The sequence below is a fragment of the Triticum urartu genome, chromosome 7, assembly GCF_003073215.2.
Source record: "Triticum urartu cultivar G1812 chromosome 7, Tu2.1, whole genome shotgun sequence".
Classification (NCBI taxonomy): domain Eukaryota; kingdom Viridiplantae; phylum Streptophyta; class Magnoliopsida; order Poales; family Poaceae; genus Triticum; species Triticum urartu.
Genome location: NC_053028.1, coordinates 695,804,901 through 695,817,256, shown reverse-complemented (window position 1 = coordinate 695,817,256; position 12,356 = coordinate 695,804,901). Strand labels below are relative to the sequence as shown.

Below are 12,356 nucleotides of genomic sequence, written 5' to 3'. Positions count from 1 at the left end.
GTTCGTTGTTTCGAAGCACCACGTGATGATCGGGTGTGATAGATTCCAACGTTCACATACAACGGGTGTAAGACAGATTTACACATGCAAACACTTAGGTTGACTTGACGAGCCTAGCATGTGCAGACATGGCCTTTGGTACACCCAAAGCACTCCTACGGTATCCGGGAGTTACACGATCTCATGGTCTAAGGAAAAGATACTTGACATTGGAAAAACTCTAGCAAACGAACTATACGATCTTATTTTATGTTTAGGATTGGGTCTTGTCCATCACATCATTCTCCCAATGATGTGATCTCGTTATCAATGACATCCAATGTCCATAGTCAGGAAACCATGACTATCTGTTGATCAACGAGCTAGTCAACTAGAGGCTTACTAGGGACATGTTGGTGTCTATTATTCACACATGTATTACGATTTCCGGATAACACAATTATAGCATGAATAAAAGACAATTATCATGAACAAGGAAATATAATAATAATCCTTTTATTATTGCCTCTAGGGCATATTTCCAACATCCGGAACCCCACCTCTCGTGATCCTGTACGGGAGAGGGGCGATCAGGTTTTTGGGGAGCGCACTCGCGCGACTGCTGGCAGCGACGACTTCGTGAACGACGACTTCTTCCCCGACCTCGGCAACCTCGTCCTCGACGACATGGGCGACAACGTCAACGCCGGCGGTGCTGCACCCGCTGCATCGTATGTGATTCTATCCTTCCTGTTCGAGATCGTGGTAGAATTCATGCTTCTAGTATGTGCCCTAGATGTGATATGTTCATCTGCTATGCTAGTTCGCATGATTAGTTTAATCGCTGCTGCTGTGGTCATGATTTATCTTCTGTTTATTCGGATTAAATCTCGTAGTAATTTGCTCATATTTCCAACAATCCAAAAACCTGATTATAGGCAATTTACTCCGAGTGGTTTTGCTGCGCATCTGAAGCCGCCTGCCTTTAAGGGGGCGCAATATAAGAGGTGGCGCACGAGAGCAGTCTACTGGTTTCAGACCATGGGCTGCTATGATGCCACCAAGGGCAAGCCTGAGGGCGATCCTAATCCAGCACAGCTGGAAGCTTTTGAGAAGATCGATACCCTCTTTAAAGGCGCTCTTCTGAGTGTTCTTGATGACTCCATTGTGGATTCGTATATGTCGTTTGACAACGGCAAGGACATGTGGGCTGCGCTTGAGGCCAAGTTTGGTGCCTCGGACGCCGGCAACGAGTTGTACGTCATGGAGCAATTTTATGACTACAAGATGACTGATTAGCGCCCTGTTGTACAGCAGGCTCATGAGATACAGTCGCTCGCAAAAGAACTTGAGTACTTCAAGTGTGTGTTGCCGGACAAATTTATTGCCGGAGGCATCATTGCCAAGCTTCCACCTTCGTGGAACAATTTTGCTACTTCCCTAAAACACAAGAGACAGGAGTTTTCCGTTGCGGATCTCATTGGTACTCTTGATGTTGAAGAGAAGGCGAGAGCAAAGGACACACGTGCTCGAGTTGCTGAGGGAGGTTCTAGTGCCCACATGGTACAGAAGAAGAACTCCCAGCCCAACAAGTTCAAAAACAATAAGAACAAAATTCAGGGCAAAGGCAAGTTTGATACAAAGAACAAGCCATCACATTCTACCAACTTCAAGAAGAATTCTCATAAGAAGGGGAAGGGACTTTGCCATGTCTGCGGTGATCCTAATCACTGGGCTCCGAAGTGTCCTAACCGCTTTGAGGAGCGCGAACATGAGAAGAGCGGCAAGTCCGCTAATGTTGTCATCGGTGATATTGATATGAAGGAATCAGGGTACGGTATTTTTCCTACCATCCTTTCAGTATTTCAATCCCCTGATTGGTTAATTGACACCGGTGCCAATGTACATGTTTGTGCTGATGCCTCCATGTTTTCTTCTTACCAGGCAACAGGGACTTCACCCGTGCTAATGGGGAACGGGTCACATGCCATCGTTCGAGGTGTTGGTATGGTCAATCTGAAGTTTACTTCGGGGAAGACTGTGCGTCTGAAGAACGTTCATCATGTGCCGTCCATCAATAAAAATCTTGTTAGCGGTTCCCGTTTATGTCGAGATGGTTTTAAGTTGGTTTTCAAATCCAATAAAGTTGTAATTTCTAAGTGTGGACAATTTGTTGGAAAAGGCTATGAGTGCGGAGGCTTGTTCCGCCTATCTTTGTCAGATATTTGCACTAAAGTTATTAATAATGTTTGCCACAATAATGAATCTGATATTTGGCATTCACGACTCTGTCATATTAACTTTGGTTGCATGACGCGGTTAGCCAATATGAATTTAATTCCGAAAATCTCTACTGTCAAAGGCTCCAAGTGCCAAGTATGTGTGCAAGCTAAGCAACCTCGCAAGTCCCATAAGACTGCAGAGGCAAGAGACTTGGCGCCACTTGAGCTTATACATTCTGATCTTTGTGAGATGAATGGCGTGTTGACAAAAGGTGGAAAGAGATACCTCATGACGTTGATTGATGACTCCACTAGATATTGTTATGTGTATCTTCTAAAACCAAAAGATGAGGCTTTGACTTTCTTTAAAAACTATAAAGCTGAGGCAGAGAACCAACTTGATCGAAAAATTAAACGGCTTAGGTCGGATCGTGGTGGAGAGTATTTTTCCAATGAATTTGATCTGTTTTGTGCGGAACATGGTATAATCCATGAGAGGACGCCTCCCTACTCACCCCAGTCAAATGGGGTAGCCGAAAGAAAGAACCGAACTCTAACTGATATGGTTAACACCATGTTAGACACTTCGGGTCTATCCAAGGAATGGTGGGGGGAGGCGCTAATGACTGCGTGTCATGTCCTAAACCGAGTTCCCACAAAGCATAAGACCATGACTCCATTTGAGGAATGGGAAAGGAAAAGGTTGAAACTCTCTTACCTACGTACTTGGGGTTGTTTGGCGAAAGTCAATATACCAATTCCCAAGAAGCGCAAGCTTGGACCAAAAACCATGGATTGTGTTCTTCTGGGCTATGCTTTTCATAGCATCGGCTATAGATTTTTGATAATAAAATCTGAGGTATCCGACATGCATGTTGGTACAATTATGGAATCAAATGATGCAACTTTCTTTGAGGACATATTTCCTATGAAGGATATGTCGAGTTCATCAAATCAGGAGATACCTACTCATCTAGTGAGGAATTCACTGTAATTCCTGAACTCACCATTGCGATAGAACACGTTGAGAATCCTGTTGAGGGTAACAATGGAACTCCTATGAGGAGTAAGAGACAGAGGACTGCAAAGTCTTTTGGTGATGATTTCATTGTGTACCTCATGGATGACACACACATGACTATTTCAGAAGCCTATGCATCTCCTGATGCTGACTACTGGAAGGAAGCTGTACATAGCGAGATGGATTCCATCTTAGCTAACGGTACATGGGAGATCACTGACTGTCCTTATGGGTGCAAACCTGTAGGATGTAAGTGGGTGTTCAAGAAGAAACTTAGACCTGATGGTACGATTGAAAAGTATAAGGCACGGCTTGTGGCCAAGGGTTATACCCAGAAAGAAGGTGAAGACTTCTTTGATACTTACTCACCCGTGGCTAGACTGACCACAATTCGGGTGCTACTATCATTGGCTACCTCACATGGTCTTCTCGTTCATCAAATGGACGTTAAGACGACTTTCCTCAATGGAGAGTTGAAGGAGGAAATTTACATGGATCAGCCAGATGGTTTTGTAGTACCTGGTCAAGAAGGAAAGGTGTGCAAGTTATTAAAATCTTTATATGGCCTTAAACAAGCTCCTAAGGAGTGGCATGAGAAGTTCGAAAGAACATTAACTGCTGCCGGCTTTGTAGTAAACGATGGTGACAAGTGCGTGTACTATCGCTATGGTGGGGGCGAAGGAGTTATTCTTTGTCTGTATGTCGACGGCATATTGATCTTTGGAACCAAACTTGATTTAATCAAGGAGGTTAAGGATTTCTTATCTCGCTGTTTGAGATGAAGGATCTAGGAGTAGCTGATGTTATCTTAAACATCAAGCTGTTGAGAGATGAGAATGGTGGGATCACATTGCTTCAGTCTCATTATGTGGAAAAGGTCTTGAGTCGTTTTGGGTATAGCGACTGCATGCCTTCTCCAACTCCATATGATGCTAGTGTGTTGCTTCGAAAGAATCGACGGATTGCTAGAGATCAACTGTGGTATTCTCAGATTATTGGCTCGCTTATGTATTTGGCGAGTGCCACGAGGCCTGACATCTCTTTTGCTGTGAGCAAGCTGAGTCAGTTTGTGTCAAAACCGGGAGATGATCATTGGCATGCGCTTGAGAGAGTTATTTCTCTATTTGAAAGGCACCACGAGCTATGGGATTCACTACACCGGGTATCCAAGGGTATTGGAGGGTTATAGTGACTCAAACTGGATATCTGATGCTGATGAGATTAAGGCCACAAGTGGTTATGTTTTTACACTTGCTGGTGGCACTGTTTCCTGGAAGTCTTGCAAGCAGACCATCTTAACGAGGTCAACTATGGAAGCAGAACTCACAGCATTAGACACTGCCACTGTTGAAGCAGAGTGGCTTCGTGAACTCTTGATGGACTTACCTATGGTTGAAAAAACAATACCCCCTATCCTGATGAACTGTGATAATCAAACTGTGATCGTCAAGATAAACAGTTCTAAGGACAATATGAAGTCCTCAAGGCATGTGAAGAGGAGACTAAAATCTGTCAGAAAATTAAGGAACTCTGGAGTTATTACGTTGGATTATATCCAAGCGTCGAAAAACTTGGCAGATCCCTTCACAAAGGGTCTATCACGTAATGTGATAGATAATGCATCGATGGAGATGGGTTTGAGACCCACCGCATGAGTTGTCCATAGTGGTAAACCACTCTATGTGATCGGAGATCCCGTGAAGTAGAAGTGGGAGACAAGCTGTTGGTCAGCTGGGAGGAGAGTATCCCTATATTAATTATCCCACTCCGTGAAGATGCAATACTCTCCTGATCTGCATGGCAGGTTGATACTTATCTTAATGTGTTCCAAGTGGCTTATTCGGGTAAGCAGAGATGTTGTCCTGCAGAACATCTTCTGAGGAACACACCTATATGAATTTGACTATTAACGTCGCAGTCTGTGAGAATTGGATGTTCTCTAATAAATTCATGAAAGGCCCTGGAGTATGACGTATACGCTCCACCCGCGGGGAAGCCTTGCGGCAGCCCAATATCGGTCAAGAATTTGTGTGAAACTAGTTTCACAGAAAACTTGTAGTTCAAGGCATAGTCCACTATTCAAGTTGTGATCTAGTGTAGCATAAATTTCTAAGTGGAAGTTCAACTTCACAGTCTCCACTAAGCACCGATATATAAAGCAATGTTTTGAAACTAAATGATGAGATGTGCCAATGAGACTTTGTGGGGGATTGTTGGAATTTTGCTAGTAGGCCTTTGGCCCAAAGCCCAACTAAAATTCTGAAATTCTCTTGGCCCATTCATGCACACATGTGAGTGGAGTGAGTGAGGCTAAAGTTTAGTCCCACCCCGGAAATTGAGAGAGAGTTGTACCTCTTTATAAGGTGAGCTTTTCTACCACTTGTATGAGCATGAGAAGAGGATACCTACACGCACGCTCCTCCTCCTCGCTCGCCTCGCCACGCCACGTCTCGTCACGCCGCGCCGCGCCGCGGGTTGCGGGATTGAGCCGAGCCGAGGACAGAGCTATGCACGTTGTCTATATTTTTGTTGCATGGGAAAATTAATGAGTCATTAATTAATAATTAACGGACGCGTTAATTACTGAACCGTTTCCGATTCTTTTGGATCGTGACGACTCGGACGTGGGGTTTACTCCCACGACCTATCCGGCCCGTACTATATAGTCAGGCAGACGTCTACCCTAGCCGCCGCTGCTTCGTATGGTTTCTCACCACCGTTCCAGATCATTGCGCCGCCAAGCAAGTCTTCTCCATCCCTCCTTTCGGCGTGCACCGCGAGAAGGGACAGCAGGCCTCCGGAACCCCGCCTCTCGTGATCCTGTACGGGAGAGGGGCGATCAGGTTTTTGGGGAGCGCACTCGCGCGACTGCTGGCAGCGACGACTTCGCGAACGACGACTTCTTCCCCGACCTCGGCAACCTCGTCCTCGACGACATGGGCGACAACGTCAACGTCGGCGGTGCTGCACCCGCTGCACCGTATGTGATTCTATCCTTCCTGTTCGAGATCGTGGTAGAATTCATGCTTCTAGTATGTGCCCTAGATGTGATATGTTCATCTGCTATGCTAGTTCGCATGATTAGTTTAATCTCTACTGTTGTGGTCATGATTTATCTTATGTTTATTCGGATTAAATCTCGTAGTAATTTACTCATATTTTCAAGTGCGTACAACCCAGGTGGTACATGATTATTTTCCATCTATGACTACTACAACCATTTTGGTTCCATAAATCCAGCTATCCAGGCAAAAAAGATAGGTTTGTATACAACCATTTTATGGGTTATTTTCCCTAGACAACAGTCGGAAGCCGGACATATGTCACATTGACACGTACAACGTACACATGCATTCTACCAAATCCAAATCTGAACAGCAAACGCTAGACAGTGGATACACTCATACACACTGGCAAACACACACAAAGAAGGGAGAAAGTTGCCTGTCACTCCCCGTAGAAGACGTCCTGGAAGCACTGCAGGTACTCGGGCTCCAGCGCGAACAGCACGGCGATGCCGTCGTCCCTGTCGGCGCCGCGCTGCGTCACGTACGCCGTGCCGCTGCCGAACATCTGCGCCGGCGCCACGAACCGCGGCGCGCCCCACCCGAAGTCGGCGTCGTACATGGGCATCCCCAGCCAGCTCACCACCCACAGGTCCGACTCCGGCATCAGCTGCCCGCGCGCCGCCTGGCTGCCCTTCTCCGACTCCACCTCCAGGTAGTCGATCACCGACCGCGTGTACGCGTCGTCGACATGGTCCACCGCCTTCCGGATCATGTCCGCCACGTACCCCAGCGGCTGCGACAGCACGTCGCCCACCTTCACGCTGACGAGGTCGCGCACGATGGCGTTGCCGAAGAACTGGCGCGGGAGCTGCGGGCGCAGCCGGTGCCGGATGTTGGCCGGCACGCGGAGGCGCGTGTCGGAGCCCGGGGCGAGCCCGCGCGCCACGCACATGCTCCGCCAGAGGTGCGCCGTCACGGCGCCGTAGGTGGACACGCCGGGCGCGCACCGGGACTTGAGGTCGGTGAGGAGCTTTGGGGAGATGGAGTAGACGCGGGTGACGAAGGGCCGTGGGGCGCCGTTGAGGTACGCCGGCGAGTACACGGGATGGTCGAATTCGGGGTGCGGCGGTGACCGCGCGCGGAGGAGCGTCCGGTCATGGAATGGCAGCGACGGGCAAGCGTCGGAGAGGGCGAGGCCCCGCGCGAGCCCCGTCCATGTCTGGATGAAGTGGAACGCGCCCATGCCGTCCATGGTCACGTGGTGGATGCCCGTGCCCAGCACCACGCCGCCGCACTTGAGGAACGTCACCTGCCATGCACAAACAATCCACACATTAGTACACTTCAAATTCAACAAGCTATCAATAATGGGGACGGTATGTCGTATTTGAATTGCTCCTTTTACAAAAATCGCTTGCTTGCAGGTAAAAGCTACTCCCTCTGTAAACTAATATAATAACATTTAGATCATTATTTTAATAATCTAAATGCTTTTATATTTCTTTACGAAGGGAGTATTTGATAGCTCGGTGCTTTTTAGTTATATGAGGAGGAGAATGTTTTTTTTAACCATGATTTTAAGTACTTTGATGAGTTTAAGATAAAAAATACAACAATTTTCACAAATTGTGGTGCCTATAATACCATGTTTGTTTGGCCAATATTTGCCAAGAAGTTCTCTTTATTCTAAAACAATTGAGAAAAAGCCGTGATTTTTAGAAACAGAATTATTCAGTGCCCGTACATTAGAATATCAAGATTTTAGATTACTTGGTTTTAAAAAAACCATGCTTCCAAACTAGGTCTAAGTATCTAAGTTTCTTCAATGGGTTGGTGTGCAGGTTTGCAGCCACCTGGGTCTTACTAGCTAGTGGGTAGCACTATAATCACCAATGGATTTGGGCCTAACACCTTCGCCCAAACCCTAGGGGCCTCTGTCCTGTCTCCGCCCCTAGTGGGTAGCACCATATATGAAGTGGCAGGCTAGACAGATAGAGTTATCACCACATATGAAGTGGTGTGCAAGCCGGCCAAGGTTTGAGCCTCACTTCTGCTATTTATTAAATTTGGTCACTAGTTCTTCCTATGATCAAGTTGTATTTTTAGCCTCCTCCTAGCATGTAAAAGGTGTTTGGGTTTTTATTGTGAGGCATAATGAGGGGTTTTCCCCCTTATTCTGTTAGAGACTGTTGTTGGACCATTTAGCCATGCAAGGATGATTTGTTTTTTAAGAAAAGAAAAGAAAAGTACATATTGGCTCTGCATAGGGTCTTTGCTTCAACGGCTAAAACAAGGAGCCCTTATGACGCCATCTACTCACTTGCAACGAGCCGCCAATACTATAATAGTGTCAAAAACATCTTATATAAAGTTACAGAGGGAGTACAAGATAAGTGTTGAGAATCTTCGATCATGACTCTACCACTTCCTAGGATTAACTCTTTTCTTATCCAAGTTGTAGCATGTCAAACATGTCTGTGTTTGGATTATGAGGTATACCTAAGGGTTTTCTTCCCATATTCTAATGGGGGGCTGCCGCCGACCTATGGTAGACATTTTGGCTAGGTAGGCCATACATGAACTATTTGCAACAATATCATCTTGTTGTGACGCGGCGGTGTAGTCTAAAATCAACCAGATAAGTATTGAGAATCATTGATCATGACTTGAAAGCGATGTCATTACTTATCCAATAATGCAAGCAGCAAGCAAGCCTTCGTGTTACTTGGAAATTTGCCAAAAAAAGATGTACTCAGAAGAAGTTAGAGCAAGGAAGCCGTGTCAGGCCCACAACCACGAGTACCAACGGCGCAGTCACGATCACATCCACGCAACTAGATTGTTGATTGAGATGTTTGTTATCCTGGGGATGAGTCATACGTAGGCACCCCACGAATATGATACTACAACTATGCTTCTTCACATTATTAGTCAATAAAATAATGCATTTGTTTTGTTTTGTTTTGAGGTTGAGATTAGCTACATAGCTTGCCACGACATGCCACACATGGTGCTAATCTCGATTCTTTGTGTCGCCGTCATTGCTCCTCTCTCACCAGAGCCAAGCCAAATTTGTTGTAGTAGACAGTTGGAAATTATCGTACTTAGGCCCCACAAAAACAACACACTAGAACAACAACCGTCGCCAATGAAGAAATCAACAAATATAACAGTTCCACCGATAAACCGTAGTATCTATAACATCATTTTTTCGGCATTATTTAAAAAGGATGTCTTGAGTTTCTTTCCCTAAGGCCATCAAGAAAAACTACAATTTTCAAAAATGGAAGTATTCATTGCCCATCCATTGGAATATCAAGGTTCCAGACTACTATCATTTTAAAAATTGTGCCACGAAATCATCTAATTAGCTAAGTTTGCTCAGTGGGCTGTTCCCCAATCTGTATTTGCTTGGGTTTTACTTTATGCGTTCGGTTCATTAGTCCCCGTTGTATTTTGGGTGAAACTCTGACATTAAATTTGAGTAGCAAAATGTAAGTGATATGTCAGAAAAAAATATGTTGTTGGATTCATAGTCGAAATAAGTTTCCAATGAGATACTATTTTTGCTACATATAACTTAAATTTTATCTAAACAAATATGGTCAAGATTTTGCTCCAGATACAATAGAGACAAATAAACCCGGTTAGATGAAGTGGTGGCTAGTGGATAGCACCATATGTGAGGTGTGGGATAGCCAGCCAAGGTTTGAGCCTCATCTCTATGTATTAGATAAGTGTTGAGAATCATCGATTATGTCCCTAGTTCTTCCTAGGATTAACTCCTTTCTTATCAATCTCGTGGCGTGTCAAACATCTCTGGGTTTTGATTATGATGTATACGTAAGGTTTTTTTCCACATATTCTAGTGGGGGCGGCCGACCTATGTTAGAATCTTTGGCAACGTAGGCCGGATATGAAACTCTTTGCAATTATATCATCTTGTTGCCATGCGGCGGTATATACTCTAAAAACAAGCAGACAAGTGTTGAGAATCATCTAGCATGACTTGAAAGCGATGCCATTACTTAATTGTCCAGTAATGGAAGCATCAAGTAGGCCCTTGTGTTGCTTACAAATTTGCCAAAAATAATAATAATGCTGTCCTCAGAAGAAGTTAGAGCGAGGAAACCGTGTCCGGCCCACAATCACGGATATCAACGGCGCCGTCACAATCACATCCACGCAACAATCCTAAAAAAATAAAAATAAAAAATCCATGCAACTTGATTCCCGATCGAGATGTTTGTTATACTGGGGATGAGTCATACGTAGGCACCCCACCAATATTGATACTACGACTATGCTTTCTTCACACTATTTGACAATAAAATAATGCATTTGTTTGTTTTGAGTTTTGAGATTGGCTACCTAGCTTGCCACGCATCCCACACATGGTGCTAATCTCGATTCTTTGAGAATGGCTATGTGCCTATGTACATGTCAAACTTTGCTAGTAGCTCTCTTTTATCTATTCATTCACGAGGAGCGATATGCGTCATCGCGGAGGGATTCACAAGAAAAAGAGACAAGAGACTGACCATGACACAATCATTTTGTGGATGGTACGTCGATCTCACTGTTGTTCTTCCATTCATATTTTATCCATATACGTTTGGTGTTTATCGATAAGGATATGCCGTCCCTTGCCAATCTCTATCTATCTGTAGAAGGGTCGATTACCCCAATGATGTGACATTTCCGAAGGCAACATGGGAAGAAAATTAAGCTGGCTGCCGATCGTGCAAATCCATTATTGGTCAGGTTTTCCACATCATTATGTGGACGGAATTTGCACTTGTCCAACTCCGGCCAAACCGATCGATCAATCCAAGAGAGGTATAGCTAGAAGATTCCTACCTCATTATGCTACAAGATATCCAGAGGACGTCATATTTTTAGCCATGAAAAATCGAACGTTTTTCATGACAAATTGTGTTCATCGAGGATGACAAATCCGTCTCGGTTCATTTTTTGCCAAAAAATTGTTGTGCTTGCAAAGTAAATTTGGCATCCTCGTCAATATAAATTACTACTACTATAGAACATTCGATTTTCATAAAAACAAGACCAAGACGGCAGAAGTAAAGACAGACGATGAAATAGTTTGGCGTGAGAGACAAAGTTGAACCTGGAACATGGCCATGAGGCACGGCGGGTCGCCAGAGGGCACGAAGGGCACGAACATGCGCCTGATCTCCGGCGAGGGCTCGTAGCCGCTGCCGAAGAGGTCCTCCCCGGCGACGTCCGGCGCCCTGGCGACGACGAAGAGCGCGCCCTCGCCATTGCAGTCGATCTGCAGCCGCCCGCCCTCGCCCTCTCGCCCGAGCCGGCCGGCCAGCGGGTAGAAGAGCACCAGCGCCCTGGCCAGCGCTGCCTTGAGCCGCTCCGGCGAGAAGAAGTCCAAGTTTTCGCCGTCGGGCGTCGGGGCCGGGGCCGGGTAGTAGTAGACGAGCGGCGTGTGCGTCTTGGGCACGGCGAGGTCGAGGTTGGAGAGCCACAGCGCCCGCCGCGGCGTCTCCTCGCTGGGCGCCACCAGCGTCGACTCCACCACCTCCACCTTCATCATCTCCCTCCTCTGTCTGTCCCTCTCAAACAAACTGTGTGCAGAATCTGTTTGCGTAACCTCGTCTGTGCGCGCGCTTTTGCTTGTGGAGGAGAGTGGAGCCGCGAGGCGGCCATGCTATATAGACGCGCGCGCTCTCGATCGTGTGCCACCCGGCCCGGGTACGTGCATAACCACGCGGCCGGTCGGTGACATGCATGCACGGCATGGGACGCTGATGGGACCTACGTACGGGGCCCTTTTTCTTTTCGTTGTGATGATGAATAATCCACACCACAACATCTTGTAGTGGCAGTGAACAGGTGCACGTCGTCGTTATTTAGCAGTGCACTAATTGTAGACGGGGCGACAAGGCCGGCTGAGCCAGAGGGACCGGCCGGACCATATGTCTACGTGCAAATGGCTCGACCAATCGAGGAGCTACACGGACCATTGACATAGCATGCCATTCAACTCTCGTGTGCATGTGATGCGTGGCGCAGCTTGGGCCTGCCGTGTACTCCGAGGCGTCGTGGAACCCTAACGACGGCTTTCGGGGAAAACCCTATTGGACGCTCGCT

General features: G+C 46.3%; 1 protein-coding gene across 1 annotated transcript; it reads right to left on the bottom strand.

Annotated features, from left to right (window-relative positions):
• Positions 1 to 6,469: 6,469 nt before the first annotated feature.
• On the bottom strand, positions 6,470 to 11,907 carry LOC125524851 (putrescine hydroxycinnamoyltransferase 1-like). The gene is made up of 2 exons (XM_048689874.1): positions 11,362 to 11,907; positions 6,470 to 7,539 (listed from the first exon to the last, which is right to left on the bottom strand). The coding sequence occupies exons 1-2, from the start codon at positions 11,797 to 11,799 to the stop codon at positions 6,670 to 6,672; spliced, it is 1,308 nt and encodes a 435-aa protein (XP_048545831.1). The 5' UTR covers positions 11,800 to 11,907; the 3' UTR covers positions 6,470 to 6,669.
• Between the last annotated feature and the right edge of the window lie 449 nt (positions 11,908 to 12,356).

What these genes read in the sequence shown, in the direction of transcription:
- LOC125524851 (XM_048689874.1), bottom strand. Translation starts at nt 11,799, where the DNA reads ATGATGAAGGTGGAGGTGGTGGAGTCGACGCTGGTGGCGCCCAGCGAG. An exon ending in GCCTCATGGCCATGTTCCAG is followed by an intron (nt 7,540 to 11,361) that starts GTTCAACTTTGT and finishes TGTGCATGGCAG; the next exon opens with GTGACGTTCCTCAAGTGCGG.